The sequence below is a fragment of the Triticum dicoccoides genome, chromosome 3A (genome assembly GCF_002162155.2).
Source record: "Triticum dicoccoides isolate Atlit2015 ecotype Zavitan chromosome 3A, WEW_v2.0, whole genome shotgun sequence".
Taxonomy (NCBI): domain Eukaryota; kingdom Viridiplantae; phylum Streptophyta; class Magnoliopsida; order Poales; family Poaceae; genus Triticum; species Triticum dicoccoides.
In genome coordinates this window covers 20,859,448-20,885,399 of record NC_041384.1, presented here as the reverse complement: position 1 = coordinate 20,885,399, position 25,952 = coordinate 20,859,448, and the positions used below count along the sequence as shown (strand labels likewise).

At 45.4% G+C, this 25,952-nt stretch overlaps 2 protein-coding genes, 1 long non-coding RNA gene and 1 pseudogene across 3 annotated transcripts in view; 1 reads left to right on the top strand and 3 right to left on the bottom strand.

Moving 5' to 3' along the window:
* Nucleotides 1-757: 757 nt before the first annotated feature.
* LOC119271024 (cysteine-rich receptor-like protein kinase 10) lies at nucleotides 758-3,437 on the bottom strand. Its single transcript, XM_037552993.1, has 7 exons — nucleotides 2,591-3,437; nucleotides 2,374-2,487; nucleotides 2,106-2,287; nucleotides 1,740-1,950; nucleotides 1,390-1,630; nucleotides 1,155-1,299; nucleotides 758-1,063 (listed from the first exon to the last, which is right to left on the bottom strand). Exons 1-7 carry the CDS (start codon nucleotides 3,435-3,437, stop codon nucleotides 758-760), a joined length of 2,046 nt encoding a protein of 681 aa, XP_037408890.1.
* Nucleotides 3,438-7,799: 4,362 nt separating this feature from the next.
* On the top strand, nucleotides 7,800-7,941 carry LOC119273841 (annotated as a pseudogene).
* Nucleotides 7,942-19,162: 11,221 nt separating this feature from the next.
* On the bottom strand, nucleotides 19,163-21,879 carry LOC119271023 (cysteine-rich receptor-like protein kinase 10). Its single transcript, XM_037552992.1, has 6 exons — nucleotides 20,997-21,879; nucleotides 20,741-20,883; nucleotides 20,372-20,582; nucleotides 19,946-20,186; nucleotides 19,702-19,852; nucleotides 19,163-19,606 (listed from the first exon to the last, which is right to left on the bottom strand). Exons 1-6 carry the CDS (start codon nucleotides 21,877-21,879, stop codon nucleotides 19,304-19,306), a joined length of 1,932 nt encoding a protein of 643 aa, XP_037408889.1. The 3' UTR covers nucleotides 19,163-19,303.
* A 3,084-nt stretch (nucleotides 21,880-24,963) lies between these two features.
* LOC119271022 overlaps nucleotides 24,964-25,952 on the bottom strand; it is a 6,924-nt gene continuing 5,935 nt past the window's right edge. Inside the window, exon 3 of the long non-coding RNA XR_005134399.1 lies at nucleotides 24,964-25,058. This is a non-coding gene — a long non-coding RNA (uncharacterized LOC119271022). The remainder of the gene's footprint in view (nucleotides 25,059-25,952) is intronic.

Genomic DNA, 25,952 nt, shown 5'->3' with positions numbered 1-25,952 from the left:
TGTATTCATGGAGTCTATATGCGTGACCATCGAATGGTCGGTGTGCACGTTACTTTTTTTTGGATTGCATGCAGTGAGTTGACGCGTATGTGTGTGCATGCAGAAAGCGGGTGGCTCAACCCATGCCACCCCGTGTAATGTGTCCGTAAGCGGGAAATTGGGATCGTTGGATAGTCTCCATCGCAAGGCTGCCGAGGCAGATTAAATTTTGCAAACATCATCGGGGATGATGCCTAGCACTGGCCTTTGACACTCGGCAAAGATTTTCGATACCTTTGTATTTTATTTTTTCCTTTGTTCTCTCCTATTTTTTTCTTTCTTTGATTTCTATATTTTTCCCAGCACCCCTTCGGTCAAACTACTTCCTTCTCAAAACCACGGAAGACACTCGGAGATGGTTCGGTTTCTAAAAGGTGTACATCAACTTAATTTCAGGACTATAAAGACTCTGGGAGTGCCTACCTTGTTTTTTCCAAGCTACATGGTTAAGAAAGAGAGGACGTGATCTGGATGGTGGAGAGTTCGTCCGATACCATACAACTATCGGTAGTTTGATCGCCTACAACCATTGGTAGGATATTAAAAGATATAAACACAAATTAACAGAACTACGGTTTTGATTTTGATTGGCTACATCCATTGTACAAGACACATTACATTTGTAATATATAGAGAAGAAGTTGTGCGATTCATTTATTATTTAGAACTTACACACTACCGAAAATCTAAATTAACACAACGTCCACATAGTGGAAAACTATCTAGGTGTCACCGTAGATATAGTCACATCATTAACACTACAAGACTGAGTAGTAGTGGGGGCTTCTTTGTTCCCTGCAGTGCTTAAGCTGAAATATGCTGGGTGCTTAGGCTTTTGTAAGATCATGGTCTTGTTGCTTAGCATTGCAATTACATCCAGCATGGTTGGTCGATCAACTGCATTCTCTTGTACACACAACAATGCAATGTTAATGCACCTCATCATTTCTGCTGAATAAATGTTGGGAACCAATGCTGCATCAATGAGTTCGCTCCAGCTTTCCTCTTCAAATAATTGCCAAGCCTATTTGAAATTTCATCAAATACTTAATTAGTTGATCACAGAACAAACAAAGCCTTTTTTCAGTTAAATGGATGTGTAAACATGCACTCACATGTCCTAGGAGGTTGATGAAAGCTCCACATTCATGGGAATTCCTCTTCCCGCTAACGATCTCAAGAGTTAAAACACCAAAGCTGAATACATCCGATTTGATAGAGAAAATGCCGTGGGATGCATACTCAGGTGCCATGTAGCCACTAAAATAGTGTAATAATATATGTCAAATTACTATACGGGTGACTTGCAAAAAAAAAGTTTATAAGTGGAGTAGTTCATATGAAACTTACTATGTACCAACCACTTTTCTTGTAGTATCTGTGTCAGTGTTATTTGAGCTGAATATTTTTGCTAATCCAAAATCTGATATTTTAGCATTCATTTCACTATCCAAAAGAATGTTGCTTGGTTTAAGATCACGATGTATAACACGCAACCTAGAGTGCTTATGTAGGTAAAGAAGTCCTTCTGCTGTTCCTACAATTATTGCAATACGTTTGTCCCAGTCCAATAGAGCTTTTCTATCTTCATCTGCACGGAAATTAAATGTTGGTACAACAGTGGACAAACATCTAAAGAAACAATCAAAAGATGAGAGAACTTTAATTTGACATATGAATCTGAAAACGCAAATATGTACCGAAGATAAAGAAATCCAAGCTTTTGTTTGGCAAGTATTCGTAGACTAGTATTTTCTCCTCTCCTTGAGAGCAACATCCCATGAGCCTAACCAAATTCCTATGTTGCAGTTTGGCTATGAGCTCAACTTCATTTTTGAACTCTATGAAACCTTGTCCTGAATCCGCATCAAGTCTCTTAACTGCTATCTCCACTCCATCAGGAAAGCAACCCTAGGGAAAAAAACATCTATCAGTATTGTGCTATAATTTGGGGCTTTACGAGGATTAACATTCTTCCTCTTATCCATTGTTTCTAATTCCTATATATAATCTGACAATATTGGTGATGCATGTTGTCTTGCATAGAAAACAAGGATTATTTATACCTTATAAACAGGGCCAAATCCACCTTCGCCAAGTTTGTTTTCCTCGGAAAAGTTATCTGTCGCCTCTAATATCTGATTAAAATCAAATACTGAAAAGTCGGCTAGCTCTGTTTCCATTTCCCAAACTTGTTCATCTCCTTCTTGGAACTCATGAGTACGTTTTGCTTGTAAGTCCCCTTTACCTGAAAATAATGAACTGCCGCTATCAATATCAATCTCTTCAATTACGACTCTTTATATTGATCATTTGAGTAACTAATTTACCCACCTTTTGTGCTCTTTGTTCTAAGCCGCAGAAGACAGTAGACGATGAAACAGATTGCAACTAGTGCCACAGAAGCAGCCACCGATAAGGCGATTACCCAAGGTTTGACTCCATGTCCTTCAAAATTAATTAGCATAAGTTTTTGCCAGTATCAAGGAATTATCGCAAGTTATAGTAAAACACATGCCAAGTAAATAATCAAGGATTGTTCATCACATACTCTTGCTTGACGGAGCCGGCGCCGGCGCCGGTGGCTGAGCCGTGGATGACGGAGATGGAATCCGCCGCATGTTCTTGTCGTCGAAGAACATGAAGGCCTCGAACCTGACGTTGCAGCGGAGCCGGAAGATCCGGCCACCGAGGCGCACGGAGTTGGTGGCGTTGATGGAGCCCACGAGCCGCTGGAGGCACGCCAGGCAGTCCCCGGCGGACAGGTCCGGCGTGCACTGCGCCAGGGCGTAGAGTGTTGTCGTGGTGCCGCCGTCCATGAACCCTGTGGCGAACCTCCTGGCCGCGGCGGCCGCGTCCCGGGCCGTGTGGGAGAGGAGCTGGCGGACGGCCGCAGCGACGACGCCGGCGTTGCCGGCGATGTTTACCGTGTTGAAATACTGGAAGAAGGTGCCGTTACCGGTGGTGCCGGACGCCGGGTTGAGGAAGTTGCGGTCGCCGGAGAAGCCGAGGAGGCACCCTGGTTTCAAGGCGTTGGTCTCGTCGTAGTCGTAGTAGACGGTGGCGGCCGTGTGGTTGGGGCACATCTTGTGCGCGTACGCGAACGAGGAGGCGACGCACTCCCTGCACGCGGTGAGGTTTGTGGTGTCATGGCGGCAGAGCGCGAGCCCGCGCGCCACGCCGGCGGTCCCGTTATTTGTGTTTGCGTTGGCGGTGGCGGTGAGGAAGAGCTGCGGGGAGGAGGAGGCGTTGCCGGGGAGGGTGGCGTTGAGCACGGCGAGGTTGGACTGGTAGGTGCTGTTGGCCGTGTAGTTGCCGCCGCTGCCGCAGACGTGGCCGATCGCCGTGGCCGACGCTGGCATGAGAACGAGCAGCACGAGCAGCAGCACGCCCGCCATGCTGACTGTATGTGCTTGTCCTAGTTGCCCCTCTGTTTCTCGTTGCTTTAACATGGCAAAATGCACAGAAAATCAAGGTCATCAGGTCTTCTCGGCCTTCACAGAGGTTGGTTGCAAAGAAAGTCTATGCAGTGTTTGAAAGATCAAACACTCGTTAATTTCTCTGACTTAAAACTCTTCACCTCACTCATCATTCTAGGTTAAAAACTACGTACACATGTGTTTGACTGCAAACCACATGAAGGTTGTGGATAGGAAGAAGTGCATCACGAAACAAGGTTGGTCGAAACCTCCTCAGGGCTATGTTAAAATGAATATCGATGCTGCTTTCTGTCTCCAGGACGAGAAGGGGGCTACTAGAGCTGTGATCAAATATGACCATGGGCAATTTGTGGCTCCGAGTAACAGTAGAACTGAACATGTAAACTCGGTTGCTACTGCGGAAACACAAGCGTTGAAAGACGGGCTCATCGTGGCATGTCAAGTTGGAGCGAGAAGATAATTATCAACTCAGACTGCCGGGAAGTTGTTCAGACTATGCATGATGGAGGTTTTTCAGCGACAGAAGTTTCAGCAATATACGAAGAGTGTGTGTTCTTGACTAGGAATTTCTCTCATGTAATCATAGAAGACCGTCTGAGGGAGAGGAATATTGTAGCTCATTTGTTAGCTCCCCATGTAGAAGGGATCCCAGACTTGTGCCTGTACGGGAGATCCTCCGTCATTCATTGCATGTAGCCTTTTGGACAACGTAAGTATGTTCGAAAATTAATAGTCGCTATGGTGGATTTTCCTTTAAAAAAATAGGTACTTGTGTTTCAGATATTTTAGGGCATCTCCAAGGGAGACCTGCAAAATACTGGTATTTGTTCGATTGAACACATTTGTTCACTTTTGCAATTCAATGGGGACCTTTATCAGTCCTCGAAGCTGTCCAGGCATCAAAATTCTGGTATTTTGGAGACAAACATGGAGGAGTTTTGCTGGAGTCCGGACATGTACTTGACCAATCACATGCATGTCTCTCTCTGCTCTCTCTCCTACCAACCGCACATGCATTGTCCCCCTCTTCTCCCTCTCCTCCCAATCGGACACTAAACCATAAATATCCCACCACATGCATGGTCCCTATCTACCTTTTCTCCTCTCAGCCGAATGCATGCGTTGGATGGCTCCCTCCGGTATCATGTCTGCGGACCACGTCCGGACATATACCAGAGGAATTTGCGGGTCGGCGTTGGAGATGCCCTTAGCAGCGGGCTTCCAATTAGTGTCTTGATTTTTTTTTCAAAACACGGTTTTACTCCGTTTCATAAATTACATGACACAGCCGAAAGATACAATATAGTGTCGAGGGACTTTTCATACAGACTGATGAAATAGTCAATGGATGCAGAAGGAAAAAGACTTCAACAACCCTATAGAATCTGAATGTATTTTCCATTTTTTGTAAGGGTGTATTTGTAAACAGTACTTAATATATGACCATATATGGCCTTTGGCCTTTCCGCAAAAAAGAATTAAAAATAAACACACAACAAAACAACCCTAACAAGCATCAAAAGTGTACTACGAGACGCCTTCAACAAGTCGCTGAGAAGAAACACATTTGTTGCGGGACCACAACAAGGTCACAGTGGGTTTACAATTAGTGTCTCAAACTATTTCTCTCTTTCCCGTCTCCTCTGGTCTCTAAGAACTTGTCATTTTCGTTATAAATGCAAATGGGAATAGTCCGGTTCCAAAAAAAAAGGATTGGAACCGCACCCAAAAAATATTCTATTGTATTATACTAAATGTGTATGATGGACTAACCAGAATAACACGAAAAAAGGACATATTGGAAAATATTGCAGAAAAATAAGACATCTGGCCGTCTATCCCGTGAATTAGAAATTTACACCCATTGGATTTTAGTGGAAAAGGTCACCCGCCTTTGTCATCACACATAGAAATATGCCACCCCTCAAAACTCCAAATTAACTAACCGCTGGCAATTGTTTTAGTCGTTGCTTTCGGTTGAGCAAGTCTTCCTTTCGAAGAGTCAAGAACAAATTACTGAATATGTTACTACGTGTTTGGCACCTAACGCACGGGTTATTCAGGTGAAGAACAACTTATTGAGTGTGAGATAACTAATTATTCAGGTCAAGACGTTCACTTTCACCTAACGTATGTGTTTAGCACGGCCGGCAATCACATGCTTTCCATGTCGCATGGTGGATGACTTGTAAGAATGAAATAAATTTTATGCAGAGGCCGGCCAGCCTCTGCTGACTGTTGGCCTGTTGCTTTCCAACCAATTTGAACGATCAATCTCGGCGTCACCCCAGTTAATTTGTTGACTTAAAATTGTTCAGTTCACTTTCACTTACATACTCAGTCTAGCAGCTGCCGGCCAGCACGAATATAATATGTAGAAGATTTTTCTTTCAACAAAATAGTTATAGATTAAGAACTAGAACAGAATCACACGTCCAAAATTAGAAGAGAACAAAAAGAAAATGCACAAGAAACAGGTCGGAATGCCTGATTCGAGCTCATTCCTTGGGATAATCAATTTCCGACATCGTCCAAATGGTCAGAGCACACCCTGACCCCATTACATAACCCCCTTCGCTTTCACGCCACTCCTTGTTTCTCTGCTGCCATGGCGACGACTAAGAGCATCTCCAACAGCCGCCCAACACGCGGCACATTAAAAAGCGTTTGCAGCGTGTCGATTGCCTGTTTTTGCGCGGCGCGGAGCGCTGACTCCAGCGCCGCTGTAAACTTAGCGCGCGTGACTAGCTTCAGCAGGCGCTGCAAAAATACTACGCGCGCTCTCGCACGAACAACATATGCACTCCAAATACAACCAAAAAGATCAAACATAAACAAAATAAATTAACAATAAATAATTCAATTTCGTTATTACAACTCAAACAAATAGTTTATATTTCAATACAACAAAGAGTTCAACAATACAACATCAAACACACAAATCATGATGCTCTTTGTCGGTCATTCCATGCCCACCACTCCTCGACGAGATCCTTCTGAAGATCATCATGCGTTTCGGCACGTCGAATGGCATGATAGGAAGCAACAAAACGGGTCACCCTGGCAGCCCTCCGCCGCACTCGCACGGGATGTCCCAAGAGCTCATAGTGAGAGTAGTCTACATCTTGGCGACGCTCATTCTCGATGATATATTATGCATGATCAGAACCGTGCATGATGTATCAAAGCATCTTTTGGTCCCAAAATCTAGCTGGTCTTCTCACAATAGCAAATTGGGCTTGCAAAATCGCAAAAGCTCTCTCCACATCTTTTCTAGCCGCCGGGTGAGCATTGTGAAAATCAACATTTTTCTTACCTTCCAGTCTTTTCAACGGCTTCACAAATGTTTACCACTTTGGGGAGATGCCATCCGCAGGACAGTAGCCATAGTTGTATGTACGACCATTTGCTACAAACTGCATCAGTGGCAGTTCACCATTTGCAATCTTAGACATTAGTGGTGACCAATTAATAACATTGATGTCATTCAAAAATCCAGGCATTCCAAAAAAAAGCATGTCAAATCCAAGTCTCTTGTGTTAGAAAGAGTCATGTACAAGGTATACGGTATTGTATAAACCATATACCGTAGAGAGGTAGGTAGATTGCGTGCGTTGTAATCTAGGTGGTTAGGTTGTTAGGGTTTATCCTTATCTCTTGTATAGGTTTCTTGAGGATCAATCCACAACCTAACTGTCGCATGTTGTAATCTGTCATTGCCTATATAACACGTACACGTCCCTGCCCAAAGGTATATGCTTCCACGCAATCTTTCATGGTATTTAGAGCCTAGTTCCTCTACCGCATCCAAACCTAGCAGCTCACATCAAACCTAGTAGCCATGGCCAGCTCTAGCTCCGCCGCCGCCGCTCCATATGTCCTCATTCCCATCGCTGAAAAGCTCCACCGCGGCAACTACCTCGTGTGGCGCGCACAGGCCTTAGCTACCATCCGAGGAGCCCGACTGGTCGACCACCTCAACCCCGATCACCCGTTCCCGGAGCCCAAGCTTGCCGACAAGGACGGCAAGCCCACCGATGTGCCGAACCCGGAACATCTCATCACGTTGGTGCAAGACTCCCAGGTGCTCAGCTTCATCTTCAACTCAATCTCTGCTCCTGTGATGATCCAAGTCGCCCACTGCACCAAGGCCGCCGCGGCATGGACCGCGATCAGAGAGATGTTTCTCTCCCAGACGCAGGCCCCAACATCGTCAACACGCGGATCGCCCTCTCCACCACCAAAAAGGGCACCGCGACCATCACCGAGTACATCGGGCGCATGAAAGCGCTAGGCGACGAGATGGCTTCAGCAGGGAAGCCGCTCGACGATGATGACATGGTCTCCTACATCCTTGCCGGACTCGACTTCGACTACATTTCCTTCGTCTCGTCCATCTGCGCTGCGAGGACCGAGCCCATCAAGGTAGCTGAACTTTATTCTCAACTAATTGGTTTTGAAAAGCGTCTTGCCATGTTTGAAGGGGGAAATCAGTCCTCTCAATCCTCGGCCAACGTCGTGTCTCGTGGCCATGGTGGTTTCGGTCGCGGAGGCGGCCGTAGAAATGGAGGCCGTGGAAACGGAGGCGGTCGCGGCAATGGAGGCCGTGGCAATGGAGGCGGTGGCCGCGGCAATGGAGGTCGTGGCAACGGCAATGGAGGAGGCAACGATCTCCCTGAGGTTGTTTGCCAGATTTGCAAGAAGCCAAACCACACCGCCGTTGAGTGCTACCGCCGCTTCGACATCTCCTTCACCAAGAACGAGAAAAGTGCAGGTTCGGCCACCACCTCGTCCTATGGAGTGGACACAAACTGGTACCTGGACACGGGGGCCACGGACCACATCACCAGCGAGCTCGACAAGTTGACCGTCCGCAACAAGTACAACAGCAACGAGCAAGTCCATACTGCAAACGGGGAAGGTATGGAAATTTGTCATATTGGTCAATCCACTGTTCGAACCCCCACTCGTGATCTTCCTCTCAAAAATATATTGCATGTACCCGATGCCACCAAAAATCTTATTTCAGCTCATCGTTTATCCACTGACAACAATACCTTTCTTGAAGTTCACCCACATTTCTTTTTCGTTAAGGAACAGGGAACGAGGAGAACCCTTCTCCAAGGCAGGTGTAGACGTGGTCTTTACCCCCTATCATCGGCTCCGGTGACCTCCAGCAAACAGGCGTTTGGTGTCAATAAAGTGTCCACGGAAAGGTGGCACAGTCGGCTAGGGCATCCTTCATCAACCATAGTTCGTCATGTCCTTAGCCACAACAACATTCCTTTTTGAAGTAGTGAGTTGAATAAAGAAGGTGTTTGTGACGCTTGTCAATTAGGCAAGAGCCACCAACTACCGTATCCTAGTTCGATCAGTGTATCTAAAGCTCCTTTAGAGCAAATTTTCTCCGATGTATGGGGGCCTGCCCGTGATTCTATCAATAGGAAAAACTATTATGTGTCCTTCATTGATGATTATAGCAAATTCACTTGGATCTATCTTCTTAAGCATAAATCTGAAGTTTTCAAAATCTTTCATGAATTTCAAGCATTAGTTGAAAGGTTGTTCAATAGGAAAATTATCACCATGCAAACTGACTGGGGTGGCGAATATGAACGTTTAAATTCCTTCTTTCGCCTACTAGGAATCACACACCATGTCTCTTGTCCTCATGCTCATCAGCAGAACGGATCAGCTGAAAGAAAACATCGTGACATTGTCGACATGGGTCTTTCTCTCTTGGCTCATGCCTCCATGCCCTTAAAATTTTGGGATGAGGCTTTTCTCTCTGCCACATATCTCATAAATCGCACCCCTAGTAAAGTGATCAACTATGAAACCCCCCTGGGTCGTCTATTTCATGAACAACCAAACTATCATTCCCTTCGAGTTTTTGGATGTGCCTGTTGGCCCAACATCCGTCCCTATAATTCCAAAAAATTAGAATTTCGATCCAAACAATGTGTTTTTCTCGGATACAGCAATCTTCACAAAGGTTTTAAATGTCTTGATGTTGCTGTTGGCCGAGTCTACATATCTAGGGATGTCATCTTCGATGAAACGGTTTTTCCTTTCAAGGCTTTAAACCCTAATGCAGGCACTCCCCTTCGATCTGAGATCTTATTGCTACCTGAAACTACACTGTCTGAGCCTATTGATCATGGGGGTGAACGAGTGCTTGATCAACATGCAAATTTTCCTGCTAATTCTGGTGAAAATCCAGCCCCTATGCGTCATTTTATGCAGGCAGTACAGGACAAAAACGGCGCGGAGCACGGAGGAGATTCAGGTGCTGCCGCCGCTGATTTCGAGGATGATAGCGCAGGTGCAGGTGGCAGCCCAGGGGAATCCGCCTCGGATCGCACCCCTCCCAGGGGGCGCGTGTGCGCGTCGGGCGCTGCCTCCCCAGGGGGGGCCAGGAGGGCACGTGGGCGTGTCGGGCGTTGGTTCCCCAGGTGGGCCAACTTCTGAGCCGACCGGTCCCTCGCGCCAGGCGCTGCCTCATGATGACCGCCAGGTGGACCAACCTAGTGTGGGCGCGTCGGCCAACGCTGATGTGACAAGGCGGGATGTCGGATCCTCTGGCACTGATGACGGGATCGACATGGGATCTCGTGCAACTGATGGCAGGATCGACGTGGGATCCCGTGCGGCTGTGATTCCCTCGGCCGGATCTTCTGCAGCGCAGCCTCATGCAGCTCCTGATATGTCGTCTCGCAGGACAAGATCACAGCATGGTATTGTAAAACCACAAATTCGTACAGATGGTACGGTCAGGTATGACAAGCTCAAACCCCGGTTTGGAGGCTTAACAACTACTGGTGAGCCAAGTAGTTTGCATCAAGCTCTAAGTGACACAAAATGGAAAATGGCTAAGAATGATGAGTATGGTGCTCTTATTAAAAATAAGACGTGGCATCTAGTTCCACCAACACGAAACAAGAATGTCATTGATTGTAAATGGGTCTATAGAATTAAAAGGAAAGTAGATGGTCAAGTTGATAGGTATAAGGCAAGATTAGTAGCCAAAGGTTTTAAACAGAGATATGGTATAGATTATGAAGATACCTTTAGTCCTGTTGTAAAGGCAGCAACTATCAGACTTGTTCTCTCTGTTGCAGTATCAAGAAATTGGAGCCTAAGCAATTGGATGTTTAGAATGCGTTTCTTCATGGCGTTCTAGAGGAAGAAGTCTATATGAGACAACCACCTGGTTATGAGGTAAAAGGAAAGGAGAATTATCTATGCAAACTTGATAAAGCTCTGTATGGACTAAAACAAGCACCTAGGGCTTGGTACTCCAAGTTAAGTGAAAAACTTCAAATACTTGGTTTCAAATCATCCAAGGGAGACACTTCTTTGTTCTTCTACAGAAAGGGAAATATCACTATTTTTATGTTGGTTTATGTTGATGATATTATTGTTGCTAGCTCATCACAAGATGCAACTGTAGCATTGCTAGAAGATCTTAAGAAGGATTTTGCCTTGAAAGATTTGGGTGATCTTCATTATTTCTTGGGTATTGAGGTGAGAAAGGTAAAAGATGGAATACTCCTTACTCAAGAAAAATATGTCCTGGATATGCTTAAGCATGCAGGAATGGTAAATTGTAAGGCTTCAAACATGCCCCTCTCCATGTCAGAAAAGCTGTCAAGAGAAGAAGGGGAGCCTTTAGGGGCTGAGGAATCAACAAAATACAGGAGCATGGTAGGTGCTTTGCAGTACTTGACACTGACAAGACCTGACATTTGTTTCTCTATTAATAAAGTATGTCAGTACTTGCATTCTCCTACTTCTCAACATATGACAGCTGTTAAGAGAATTTTGAGATATCTCAAGGGTACTATGAGTACGGGTCTGAAATTTACCAAGTCAACTTTCAATGTTGTTAGTGCTTTCTCTGATGCTGACTGGGCAGGATGTCCAGATGACAGAAGGTCAACAGGAGGGTTCTGTGTGTTCTTTGGTCCAAATTTGATTTCTTGGAGTGCATGTAAGCAAGCTACTGTTTCTCGGTCTAGTACAGAGGCAGAGTACAAATCTTTAGCCAATGCCACTGCTGAGATTATTTGGGTTCAAACTTTGCTACGTGAACTTGGAGTCATGCACTCACCAGTTGCACGTCTCTGGTGTGATAATATTGGTGCCACATATCTGTCAGCAAATCTAGTATTTCATGCAAGGACAAAACACATAGAAGTGGACTATCATTTTGTTCGAGAGAGAGTAGCTAACAAACTACTGGATATCCATTTTATTCCCACAGGTGATCAAGTTGCAGATGGTTTTACCAAAGCTTTGTCATGGAAGAAGTTAGAAGACTTCAAGGGCAATCTCAACTTGGTGAAGCTGTGATTGAGGGGGCGTGTTAGAAAGAGTCATGTACAAGGTATACGGTATTGTATAAACCGTATACCGTAGAGAGGTAGGTAGATTGCGTGCCTTGTAATCTAGGTGGTTAGGTTGTTAGGGTTTATCCTTATCTCTTGTATAGGTTTCTTGAGGATCAATCCACAACCTAACTGCCGCATGTTGTAATCTGTCATTGCCTATATAACACGTACGCGTCCCTGCCCAAAGGTATACGCTTCCACGCAATCTTTCATCTTGATCGGCCACCGCTTCAAGGTTTATAGTGGAACCCTTTTTTTGGCTATGGAATTGGCCATGCCATGCCATAGGACAATTCTTCCAACTCCAATGCATGCGATCTATTGAGCCAAGCATACCTGAGAAGCGGCGAGCTTTGTTCATCTCCAACGGCCTTGCGGCATCTTCGGCATTGGGAGATCTCAAATACTCTTGGCCAAACACTCGCACAATTCCGACTGCGAATGCCGAAGATCTGAAAGCGGGGATACCGTATGCCAACAAACGCAAAGCGGTTGTCACCTTCTGGAAGGTGCTATGCCCGAGCTCTTCGGCGGCATTCTTCCTTTGCTAAAAAAACGCTCATGGCTTGCTAGTTTTTCTGCAATGCGCCTGAACAACTCGGTGCTCATCCTAAACCGGCGCCGGAAGTACGACTCGGGGTACACGGGAGGATCCGCAAAATAGTGCCTGGTCAATCTGTTGTGGACATCTATCCTATCCCTCCAAATTTTCTGCCGACCCATAACCGAACCACCATGCTTCGGTTTTTTTGTTGATGTGCATAGCTAGGATCATTGCAAGATCCTCCTCCTCTTCAATATCAAATTCTTCTTCGGAAGAATCATATGACGAACTCATCTACAATGTTCAATTTAAACTTGGCAATAAAAACTACAAACAACATGCACCAAATTCATGTAAAAAATGTGAAGTTGAAGCAATACATACCTTGCAAGCGTTTTGTCGAACACCTTGCGGGTGGCGAGCGGTAGTGGGCGGCCGGGCGCTGTTCGTCGGAGGAATGCCACGCGCGAGGGGCGGCGGCGACTAGAGGGAGACGGAGAAAGTAGCGGCGGCGCGGGGATACGTCGGGGAAGCGCTGGAACGGTCACCGGAACAAATGGGGTGGCGCGACCGGTGGCGGCGCCATCGGCTGGATGGGGGTTGGCGAAAGTTGCGAGCGGGCGCTCGAGTGTCCAGCGCGTGGGAGCGGGCGCAGCAAATAAACTGCGCGCGATAGCATTTCGGCCCGCGCTGAACTAGTTATGCCGCGTGCGCGGTTTTTGTACCTCCGCTGGAACGCCCAGAGTGGTAGCGCACGTGCAAAAACTACTAATTTTTCAATGCGGTGCTTATATAGCGCGTCTGTTAAAGATGCTCTAACTGGACGCATCTCCATATCCAGCATCGGAGTGCCACCGGAGATAGAATCAATCTGATTACGAGTAGTGTACAATTACTATATCCAAGGAGCCTGCTTCCACAAACCCACACGGCCACACCTAGTCGTACTTGGGAAGGACTCTAATTAAGAGATAAGAAAATCTACCCATGCAATACTTGGAATCCCTCCAACCAAGAGAACCAACCGTAGGACGAGGTACAAAAAAAGTTTCGCTCGGTAGAGGATTCATCTACCCGCCAAAGCACTTGCCCCCGACTATATACAAGAAGCTGAAGGCCCCGACTATATTGCATGAGCTTTTGGATAGACGCAATCTTGTTAGAAGATGTTGTATAGGGATAGGAAAGGTGTTTAACTTGTATCTCTTCTTATCCCTTCTTCTGCTCTATCTTCTCAAACCTCCTGTACCGAACATGATCGATCTTCTCTTGATCTATTCTTGTAAGCCACGGCACCCATCATATATATACAACCGCGGCCCGAGCAAAGGGTTCAACGCTTCCATCTAGTTTTACATGGTAACAGAGCCTCTTCCTCGATAGATCGAATAGAGATCGCATCTAGCTACCCCAGGCGACCGCAACTATGTCCACCACCTCCGCCGCCATGACGCCGAGCACCATGGGTTCCCTCACCACCGACGCCTCCTCCTCCATCTTTGCATCTTCGTCCACCTCCAACCCCACCAACTCCTTCCTCGGATCACCGCCGCAAGAGAAGCTGACGAGAGGCAACTTCCTCCTCTGAAAGGCCGTCGTCCTACCCCAGATCAAGGGCGCGCAGATGGAGCACCATCTTGACGCGAAGACCCCAGCGCCGCCGCCCACCCTCACCGTCACCAAGGACGGCAAAGAAGAACAGGTGGTGAACTCTGCCAGATCCCTCTGGTATGCACAGCAGCAACAACTCCAAGGTTACTTGATGGGCTCCCTCTCCCGCGACATCCTTGCACAGGTGGCCACGCTCCAGACGCCGGCAGAAGTCTGGCGCGCCATCCACGACATGTTCGCCGCCCAGAGCCAAGCGCAAGCCATCAACACTCGCATCAAGCTTACGAACCTGCAAAAAGGTAACATGACTATGGAAGAGTATCTTGGCAAGATTAAGAGCCTCACCGACGAAGTTGCATGCACTGCCGCCGCGCTCTCCGATCCGGAGATCGTATCCAAGATCTTGGCCGGACTGGACATGGATTATAATCCAGTCGTCTCGGCCCTTGCTGCTCGGGTGGAACCAATCACTGTCCAGGAGCTATATAGCCAGCTCCTGAGCTTCGACGCCCGCCTCAGTCTCCTTCATGGCGCCGCTTTTCGCCAATCTTCTGCCAACGCCGCCTCGCGCGGACGCGGCCGTGGGCGCGGTCACCACGCGCAACGCGGCGGTGGGCGCGGGCGCGGCAACCCCCAGGGCGACAACGGCTACACCAACAACTACGGTAACACAGGAGGCGGCAGCTACAACAACTCCTCCAACAGAACAGGGGGTGGTGGCTTCAACAACAACACTAGCCGCCGCCCCTCCTCCTCCTCTCGCGGTCGCCCTCGCTGCCAACTCTGCAAGAAGGCCGGCCATGAGGTCATGGACTGCTGGCACCGCTATGATGAAGACTTCGTTCCAGATTCTCGTCAGGTTGCTGCAGCTATGCGTGAACAAGGAGGAGAAGGAGTGTGGTATGTTGACTCCGGCGCTACGGATCATGTCACAAGTGAGCTGGAGCAACTTGCTCTCCGTGAAAAATATCACGGCAATGATCAGATTCACACCGCAAGCGGTGGAGGTATGGATATTAGACACATTGGTCAAGCTTTTATTAATCCCCCTATGCTTAAACGTGATCTATTCTTAAAAGATGTTCTTCATGTTCCTCAAGACGATAAAAACCTTGCCTCTATGTCTCGTTTAGCCACTGATAATAATGTCTTCTTTGAAACTCACCCTCGTTACTTCTTTATCAAGGATCAGGCAACGAGGGAACTTCTACACCACGGTAGATGCATTGGCGGCCTCTACCCCATCACATCTGGAGCACTTAGTCGCAAGCATCGTCAGGTCTACTCCGTCATCAAGCCCTCCTTGGCAAGGTGGCATCAACGTTTAGGACATCCTTCCTCGGTCATAGTTAAGCAAGTAGTCAATAAAGGCAAACTTTCTTTGTCACATAGTCCTATTAGTGATTCGGTTTGTGAAGCTTGTCAATGTGCCAAGAGTCACCAACTTCCCTATCCTAAGTCTAGTAGTGTTTCTCATGCTCCTTTAGAGCTTATTTTCAGTGATGTATGGGGACATGCCCGAGATTCTTTTGGCAGAAAAAAAATATTATGTCAGTTTTATCGATGATTACAGCAAGTTTACTTGGATTTATTTACTTAAGTATAAATCTGAAGTCTTTTCTATATTCCAAGAGTTTCAAAAACTTGTTGAAAGACACTTTGACAGAAAAATCTTAACGGTCCAAAGTGACTGGGGAGGGGAGTATGAGAAGCTCAACTCCTTCTTTCGCAGTATAGGCATTGCACACCATGTGTCTTGTCCCCATGCTCATCAACATAATGGCTCTGCCGAGCGTAAACATCGCCACATTGTTGAAGTTGGCATCTCTCTACTTGCTCATGCCTCCATGCCTCTTAAGTATTGGGATGAAGCTTTCATCACTGCCACATATCTTATTAATCATTTTCCTAGCAAAGTTATTGGAAACTCTACTCCGTTGGAACGTCTTTATCATCAAAAACCAGACTATAATTCCCTCAAAACTTTTGGGTGTGCATGCTATCCCAATCTTCGTCCATACAATCATCATAAGCTTGAGTTTTGTTCTACTCAATGCGTTTTTCTTGGCTATATCAATCTCCACAAAGGCTACAACTAGTGCCTAGAAATTGCTACTGGACGTATTTATATTTCTAGAGATGTTGTTTTTGATGAAAATCTCTTTCCATTCGCCAAGCTTCATCCAAATGCAGGCGCTCTCCTTCGTCCTGAAATAGCCCTTCTTCCTGATCACGGGGGTGAATTAACTAAAGCTGATCATGTGAAAAATTCCACAGAAAATTGTTTTTCTGCAGATTCTGGCCGTCGTTTTATGTGTGCAGGTCCGGACAAAAAAGGCACGGGATCCAACACTGATTCGGCTGGCAGCGGCGCCGGATCCCATGCAGGTTCGCATGTCAGAGCTGCTGCACCTGAAGGCGCGCGATCCCAGGAGGATAGCTCTCCCCTGCATGCATCTCCTCGCACGCCAGTGGCCGACCGGGTGGACCCCGTCTGTCCAGATGCGCGATTGGCTGAGGTCGCCAGCCCAGGCGCGGGTGCACGCGCGCGCGTGGCCGACAGCCCCCACCAGGTGGACCCCGCCAGCCCAAGCGCGGGCGGACCGCGCGCCACTTTTCCACAGGACGACGAGGCGCGGGATGCGATGGCTAATTTGGCTGGCGATAGGAGATCGCCTGCGCCTGTGCCGACAGGATTAGAAGCAGGTGCAGAATCCTCCTTGGATCTGGTGTCGGGATCTTCTGTGGATAATTCTGCTCCAAATGCTCCTGGATCTTCTGTGCCTACATCAGCAGTTTGTTCTCAGGCTCCTTGTCGACACACTCGATCACAGTCAGGTATCGTCAAAAATAAAGAGTACAATGATGGTACGGTACGTTATGATCGTGTCAAACGTGCTTTTCTTACTAGTGTTGGAGAACCAGTTAATTTGCATGATGCTCTAGATCATAAAGAATGGAAAGCAGCCATGGATAATGAATATGATGCGCTCATGAAAAATAGAACTTGGCACTTAGTACCCTCAAGGAAGGGCATCAATGTCATACTCCCTCCGTTCCTAAATACTTGTCTTTTTAGAGATTTCAACAAGTGACTACATACGGCGCAAAATGAGTGAATCTACATTTTAAAATATGTCTATATACATCCGTATGTTGAATCCATTTGAAATGCCTAGAAAGACAAGTATTTGGGAACGGAGGGAGTAGATTGCAAATGGGTCTATAAGATAAAAAGAAAATCTGATGGAAGCATAGACAGATACAAGGCTAGGTTAGTTGCCAAAGGGTTTAAACAGAGATTTGGTATTGATTATGAAGATACATTTAGTCCTGTTGTTAAGGCAGCTACCATTCGACTTGTATTGTCTATTACTATTTCCAGAGGTTGGAGTTTACGAGAGCTAGATGTTCAGAATGCATTTCTTCATGGTGTTCTTGAGGAATAAGTGTTCATGCGGCAGCCACCTGGATATGAGAGTCAAAGTATGCCAAATCATGTCTGTAAGTTGGATAAAGCTCTGTATGGTTTGAAACAGGCCCCAAGAGCTTGGTACTCAAGGTTAAGCATGCAGTTACAACAACTTGGGTTTACACCATCAAAAGCAGATACTTCATTGTTCTTTTATCATAAGGGTAATATCACTATATTTGTACTTGTTTATGTTGATGATATAATTGTTGCAAGTTCAAGTTCAGATGCTACCACTTGTTTGCTTAAAGATCTTAAATTGGAGTTTGCTCTCAAGGATTTGGGAGATCTTCACTATTTCCTTGGCATAGAGGTCAAGCAGGTTAAGGATGGTATTCTTCTTACTCAAGAAAAATATACTACTGACATACTCAGAAGAGTAGGACTGCAACATTGTAAGCCTGTAAGCACACCAATTTCAACTTCTGAGAAACTTACTCTTGAAAGTGGAGAAGCTCTTGGACCAGAGGATGCAACTAATTACAGAAGTGTTGTGGGTGCTTTGCAATACTTGACTCTTACACGTCCTGATATTTCTTATTCTGTGAATAAGGTATGTCAGTATTTACATGCACCTAGAACAACTCACTGGACTGCAGTCAAAAGGATTTTAAGGTATCTTAAGTTTTCTGAAGGACTTGGACTTCAAATTACCAAGTCTCCATCTCTGCTTGTTACTGCTTACTCTGATGCAGACTGGGCTAGGTGTGCTGATGATAGAAGATCCACAGGTGGTTTTACTGTGTTTCTGGGAACTAATCTTATATCCTAGAGTGCAAGAAAACAGGCTACTGTCTCACGATCAAGTACAGAGGCTGAATATAAAGCTTTGGCAAATGCTACAGCTGAAGTAATGTGGATACAGACTTTGCTTTATGAACTTGGAATCAAGGCTCCACAAGCTGCAAGATTATGGTGTGATAATATTGGTGCAACCTATCTTTCAGCCAATCCTGTTTTTCATGCACGCACTAAACATATTGAAGTTGATTTCCACTTTGTCAGAGAAAGGGTAGCTCGAAAGCTCCTTGATATTCGGTTTGTACCTACTGGAGATCAACTTGCTGATGGCTTCACAAAACCTCTCACCATGAGGAGATTGGACGAGTTCAAGTACAATCTTAACCTTGCAAAAATTCCTTGAGGTTTAGATTGAGGGGGAGTGTTAGAAGATGTTGTATAGGGATAGGAAAGGTGTTTAACTTGTATCTCTTCTTATCCCTTCTTCTGCTCTATCTCCTCAAACCTCCTGTACCGAACGTGATCGATCTCCTCTCGATCTATTCTTGTAAGCCACGGCACCCATCATATATATACAACCGGGGCCCGAGCAAAGGGTTCAACGCTTCCATCTAGTTTTACAAATCTGTCATAGATAAATTGAAGACTTCATCAAGCACCAAAACCACCTCCTCTCATTTGGTATCAACCATTTAGACATTGCAGTTTGTAGTGTTTTTATAGCTAAACATTGTAGTTCTCATTTTGTCCGTAGATAACGAATCATTATGTATGGAACAACTTAACAGAATTAACCGGATTTGGCAGTGTTTTAGTATGTGTGACAACAAAGGTGGAAAACACCTCATGCACATAACTAAAGTTAGTTAAAAGTTGCTAATTAAGAAGAAAATAAGAACGGGAAAGGTTGCTCCAAGTAGCTTCGAAGCCTTCCTCTTATACTTTTTGGGCCACATAAACCACACACTTGAGACACCGCCGAAACTTACACATTATACATCATTTATGTTTGTGTGAATGTACTACAAATGAGTAGTACAAGACCATGACACGACGAAAAACACTACCTAGGACTTGTGATTGATATGCTCACATCATTGATACTATATGACTCGGGAGCAATGGACGTCTCTTCATTTCCTACTCTTACATTGATATATGCTGGCTGCTTAGGCTCAGCCAAGATCATAGTCTCATTTCTTAGCATTGACACAATATCTCCCATGGTTGGTCGATCAACTGCATTCTCTTGTACGCACAACAATGCTATGTTAATGCACCTCATTATCTTTGTTGAGTGACTATCAGAAACCAATGATACATCAACAAGGTCAATCCACTTTCCCTCTTCCCATAATTGCCATGCCTGTTTGCAATTCCGTCACACGCATTATTAGGTTGTACAGAAAATGAGAAGTAAGAGATAATTTTGCAAGCTTAAGTTTGTGTGTATAATCTTACATATCCAAGCAGATTGATGAAACCTCCACATTGTTGGGTACCAGAATTCCGTTTCCCGCTTAGGATCTCAAGAATGACAACACCAAAGCTGAATATGTCGGATTTAATAGAGAAGTTTCCTTTCGAAGCATACTCAGGGGCCATGTAGCCACTAAAATGGTATATGATAAATGTCAAGATTACCTTATCTTGTTGAAATGTAACATATGTAATTGAAATTGGAGTTTTTTTTTAAGAAACGTACTATGTGCCAACCACTCTTCTTGTAATGTCTCCTTCGGTGTCATTTGAGCTAAATATTTTTGCTAGCCCGAAATCTGAAATTTTTGGATTCATTTCACTGTCCAAGAGAATGTTGCTTGGTTTAAGATCTCGATGTATGACAAGCAATCGAGAGTGCTTATGTAAGTAGAGAAGTCCGTTTGCTACCCCTTCAATTATTGCTGCAAGTTTTGTCCAATCCAGCAAAGCTCTTTTATTCTCATCTACACATCAATTAGTTATTAGTATAACAGGAAAAAGGCACCCAGATAAATGAAAATAAATTGCCAAGGGCATGAAACTATACTCATAGGACTGCCAAAAACAAGCCTCGAGTAATATTTAGTCATTCTGATGCATCATATCGACAGAGAGTAATTGAAGTAAACTAAGAAATGCAAATGCATACCAAAGATGAAGAAATCCAAGCTTTTGTTTGGCAAGTATTCATAGACCAGTATTTTCTCCTCTTCTTGAGAGCAACACCCCAAGAGTCTAACCAAATTCGTGTGTTGGAGTTTGGCTATGAGCTGGACCTCATTTTTAAACTCCATGAAACCCTGTCCTGAATGTGAAGCAAGTCTCTTAACCGCTATCTCCGACCCATCTGGAAGCTGGCCCTGAGAAAAAACAATCTCTTCAAAAGTTTGGATCATTGTAATTAATCCTTCTCCACCATTTACTAACTTATCAGCTAGGTTCATGTTTCGTACAAGGGACCATATTAGGCTTCTACTAAACAGTTGACAATAAAAAGTGGCCTATACTACTAATTTACCTTGTAGACAGCGCCGAAGCCACCTTGCCCAAGTTTGCTTTCTTCCGAAAAATTTCTTGTGGCCTCCAGTAGATGTTCAAACTCAAACAAAGAGAAATCCGAATTTTTCCCTTGCCACTCCAAACTGTGAGCACGTCTTGATCCTTGAGTAACATTATTGCCATCAAATATCATAGCAGTAATATAATCACCAATTTACCACTATTTGTGAAGATTATATGAAAGAACGAATCCACTAGAAAAATAGCATATGTACCTTTTCTTTGCCTTTTTAGCCGTCGACGGTAACAGATGAAGAAGAAAAACGCTGCTGCTGTTAGAGGAACTACAGCTACGGGAATCACCCACAGCATGCTCCTGCGTTTGGTCGGAGTCGTCGGAGCCGGCCCCGGCGGCGACAACGGCAGGCTTAGCATGGGCCGGGCGCCGTACAAAGGAAACGCCTCGTACCTGAAAAAGCACCGCGTGACACCCATCCGCCCACCCATGCGCAGGGACATGGTGGAGTTGACCATCCCGAGGAGGCGGCGCAGGCACGCCGAGCAGTAGTCGGCGGACAGGTCCGGCGTGCACTGCACCTGCGAGTACACGTCCAGGTAGGTTGTCACTCTTTTCATGTCCATGATGCCGGTGGCGTACAACTTGGGCGTCGTGGTGGCCGCCATCCGCGCGGTCGCGGCCAGCAGCTCGAAGGTGAGGTTGACGATGCGGGGGGCGTCGTCGGCGGTGACGTTCCTGATGTTCCAATCCTGGAAGGGCGGCGTGTTGTCCCCGGATCCCCCCGTGGCGTTCGAGGGCGCCCCCAGGATGTCGGCGCCGGCGCCGTACACGACGATGCAGTCGCGGTAGCTGAAGCCCACCTTGTCGCACTGCGTCTGGTTTACGGTGGCGAACCAGTCGGCGATGCAGGTGCCACAGGCGGTGCTGTCGAGGACGTCGCCGAGGCAGAGCGCCAGCGCGTAGACCACGTCGGGGGCCTGCCCGATGGTGGCCGTGGCGAACTGTACCGGCGAAGCGGAGGCGTTTCGGGAGAGCGCGGCGCCGGCGGCCTTGACGTTGTCGCAGAAATCGGCGGCCGCCAGATACGGTGTCGGCGCGAGTAGGAGGAGAAGGAGGACGACGACGCCGATGGTCGCCATGCATGGGAAGCTAACGGCCTACTGGAGCTTCTTGTCTTGTTTTTCTTCGGCCAGATCGATGATCTCTGAGCAAAGTGCGTAATGCATCAGCAAATCACTACCGGATTCGGATCGGCCACATGGAGAAAAGAAGGGAGTGGGACCTTTTTTTCAGCTGATTTCGCACTGGTCAATACTGCATTACTTAATTTGACACGATCGACGCACCAGTCAGACTTAATTAATTTCTTTCTTGAATCATTCACTTGGTCTTAATTTCTAGGAAAAATATTGTGTATTACTTTGACAAATTGTTCCATCTTGTGTGGATAAATCTGTTACTCACTAGCTGCTTGTTCTATTTCCACTTGGAAAAAAGAACTCTGGAAGTAACGTACATTCCACCTGGACCATTCTTCAGTTAATTTCTCACCGCCACCAGTCATATCAGTTGCTTTCAGTTCTCACTAGCGAACATGTGCCTTAATTTTATTTCTTTGAGGATATGTACCTTAAATTAAATTAATGTACCTTAATTTAATTAGTTTGAACCGATCAAATCACCGATGATGCTGAATTTCGTGAAGTGGAATATATTTCTTAGGGTCTGTCTAAGTCTTAGTCGACTGAGACTTCGCGAAGTCTCAGTCGGCTGATGTCACCCTGTGTAGATTAGGCCCGTTTCACCACCCTCACTGTTGGGTTTAAATTTCCCCGTGGTGGGCCTGTGGTGTGGGCTTGTTTGTTTGTCTTTTTTGTGTTGTCTGTTTGTTGAGCCTGTTTTACCTCCCTCACTGTCCATGGATGCAGCAAAAAAGACAAGAAAAAATGTAAGGCTCATTTCTGTAGCTAAACGACAGGAAAATCTTTCATTCCTCTACCAGTTCTTCGTTCCTTCTCTAATGCTTCATACAGTTAACCCTCTGATGCTTCAGTGTCAGTGATCTCTACGTCATATCATCTCTCTTCTAAATTTGTATCTTCAAGACCCTGCTCTCTGCTTCTTCATTTTTGTCACTCCCAGTGTCACTTCCTTCGTCTTCAATATCTGTACATGTGCGCGGCTGTATTCATAAAAATGTATATGATACATTAGTGTTGCAGGTAACTTGTGTCTTTCGGAACATACTCTAGGCCAAAGAGAAACAACAATACATGACATATATTTTGCAGGTAACTTCTTCGTTTGCTTCTGTTTACCAAAAGCCAACAACATACATGTAGATAAATAAGATCATACAAGGTGATGCATTTAACATACCACACTGTTAAGCCAATCTCTTATTTCAGCTTTAGCCTTCTCCCTGGGATCCTGTGTAAAAATAAGAATTGATGATGAGATTCATAACAACTGTAGAAAAAAAGGTGGTTAAAATCAAACAAAGAAAAGAGACCGAGTGCATACAATTTTAGGCTGTTGACCTAACCCTTCTTTCAGGAAGGCCTCGATTTTAGTTTCTATCTCATGTTCAATCTGCTCGCGGGCATCCATGAGAGCCTGGTCATAAAAAGAGGCACTAACCTATGTCAACATATATCACAAATGGATTTAACACAACAAAAAAACTATGACCTGCTTTAGAAATGTTAACATGTAACGAAAAACAAATTGGATCAATCACCACAAAAAACTGAAAATAACATGAGTAACTGCTTCTACAAAAATGAACACCTACAACCAAGAACACTTTCAGTAAATCACTCTTCAATTTACAAAATAAACAAATGCAGCATGTAGTTCTATAAATTACATTTACTCACATTTAGATCAGCAGGCCAACCTCTAATGTTCCCTTCCAGACATTATTAGACGATGAGATCTCCCAACTAAAATCCATTCGAAACACATCATCTAAAATCTTCGGCTCTTACTACCACTCAAGTTCTAACAAATGTCAAAGACAAAATACAAAGGCACTGAAAACTGGAGTTGCTACTTAACCTTCCCCAAAACCTATAAAAAGACATATTTCCTCCATATATCTTAGCACTGAAGCCCCATCTAAAAACACTAATAAGACCCTGAAAATAGGGATTCACACAAAGGAAAAAAGGCACCAAAAATTCGGAAAAATCTGCACCAGCAACTCCCTCAATAAACATGATTCACGCCCGAATCAGGAACCCTAGCCAACAAAAAAATGGAGGATCCGCTACTCGATTTGGGCTCGCGCCCACGATGTTTGTCAGCCTCTGTGGTTTGACACGAGAAAAATCAGACCATACTCCATGCATTTCAGTAGGCCCATTTTCAACGGAACTCCTAGCTTTCGACGTCGCAGCTGACCTGAGACGTCCCAAAACTTGGAGTGGCCTAGAGTTGTAGTGAACTACTAGGACAAGTGAGCTGGACACTCCAGTCCAGGGGACAATCAAAGGTCCCAAAATATAGTATAAAAGATTGTGAATTCACATGCACCATTACGCATCAGCACTACTGAAGTTGAAAGATGTGGAGTGGAGTGGAGGCATGCATGCAGGCCGGCTACACTCAAAGATTCATCAATCCTACTGCCCCAGTTACATCAATAACAGCACAGCGATCGATCTCACTAATTTCAGACCATACTCCATGCATTTCAGCATGCCCATTTTCAACAAACAAAATTCACCTGTGAGAAAAAAACACAATATGGCTCTGACAAAAAAACACATACATACATGATTTCAGCTGGGGGTAGCAATCGCACATGAACTGCAAGTGGTTCGAAATTAGTAAAGGGGTTCTTCATTGGTATTAAGGACGTTGACAAGATGATGACCATTGCTTTGCCTCTCAACTGTATTGTACCAGTTAGGTAGATCAGACAAGCACACCTAATAATAACCAAAAAATATCTATAAAGGAATTCACAACCCTGAGTGGTCCTTGACTGGGATACAATTTACGTCAGAAATAGGAGTAGTAGCAGCTAAGAATATTGCACCAAAATCATTCAAATTCTGCATCAGAAAAAGTTAAGTTGATCTCCCCTCTTAATGGTACTCGTTAGTCTGTCGTAGTTGAGCATGAACTAAAGTGAGAAAATACTACAGGTGCAGATCACCTGCACGGTGGCACTACATGAGGAATGGTCACTTACAAGGATTTTGTTTCCCCTTCCTGAACGGGTCCTTGAAGATAACCTGTGGGTGGCCTCTAGAAAGATGTTGAGCCCCCTCAAGAAAAAAATGTAGAGCCTGGTCCATATTCCAGAGACCTGAAGAAAAAGAAACATACAAAACAATTGATTTTTACATCTGATTCCTTGGAAAAACAAATGCAAAAAATAGAAAAAAAAATTAAGTTTGTACTTTGTATATTATTTAAAAAAGAATAAGAAAAAGGGGGAAATCATGAAAATTGCCCCCGCCCCCTGCTGCGCTCCAACGAAAAACACAAAGCTAGTTGTGAGATCGGGGCACTTCATTTGTGCTTACGAACATGGCAAATGGGATTGTTATGGTGCTCATGTGAGGCACAAAGTGGGTAGAGGAGCGTGGAGGCGCGCGCAGGGGGGGTTACCTTACCTGCTCTGCAAAAATTGGCCCCCTCTCCCCGCTGCCCCTTCGACAAAGTAAAAAAAAGTCTAGTCGTAACCATGTTGGTAAAAGACGTGCAGTTGTATTCCGGGGACAATGCTTACAATTGCATAACTAGTTGCCCCCTCTCCCCACCGCCCCTCCCTCTTTCCAACGCCACCTTTGACAAAACAAAGCCCCTTGTTGCAACCATGTTGGAAGACATGTAGTTCATGACTGCAGTTGGACATGCGACCGACCCCTCTCCTCGTCGGTCCCTCCGACAAAACAAAAGCCTAATTGCAACCAAGTTAAAAGACGTGCAATTGCAACCAAGTTGGAAGACAAGCAGTTGCGTGACTATAGTTCGACATCTAACGGGCGCCCTCTCTCTTCCCGCCACCCCCTCCGACAAAACAAAGGCCGCAATTGCAACCAAGTTAGAAGACATGCAGTTGTGTGACTAGTGTGGGACATGCAACTGGCCCCTCTCCTCGTCGGCCCCTCTGAGAAAACAAAAGCCCAGTTGCAACCAAGTTAGAAGACGCACAGTTGCAACCATGTTGGAAGACATGCAGTTGCATGACTAGTGT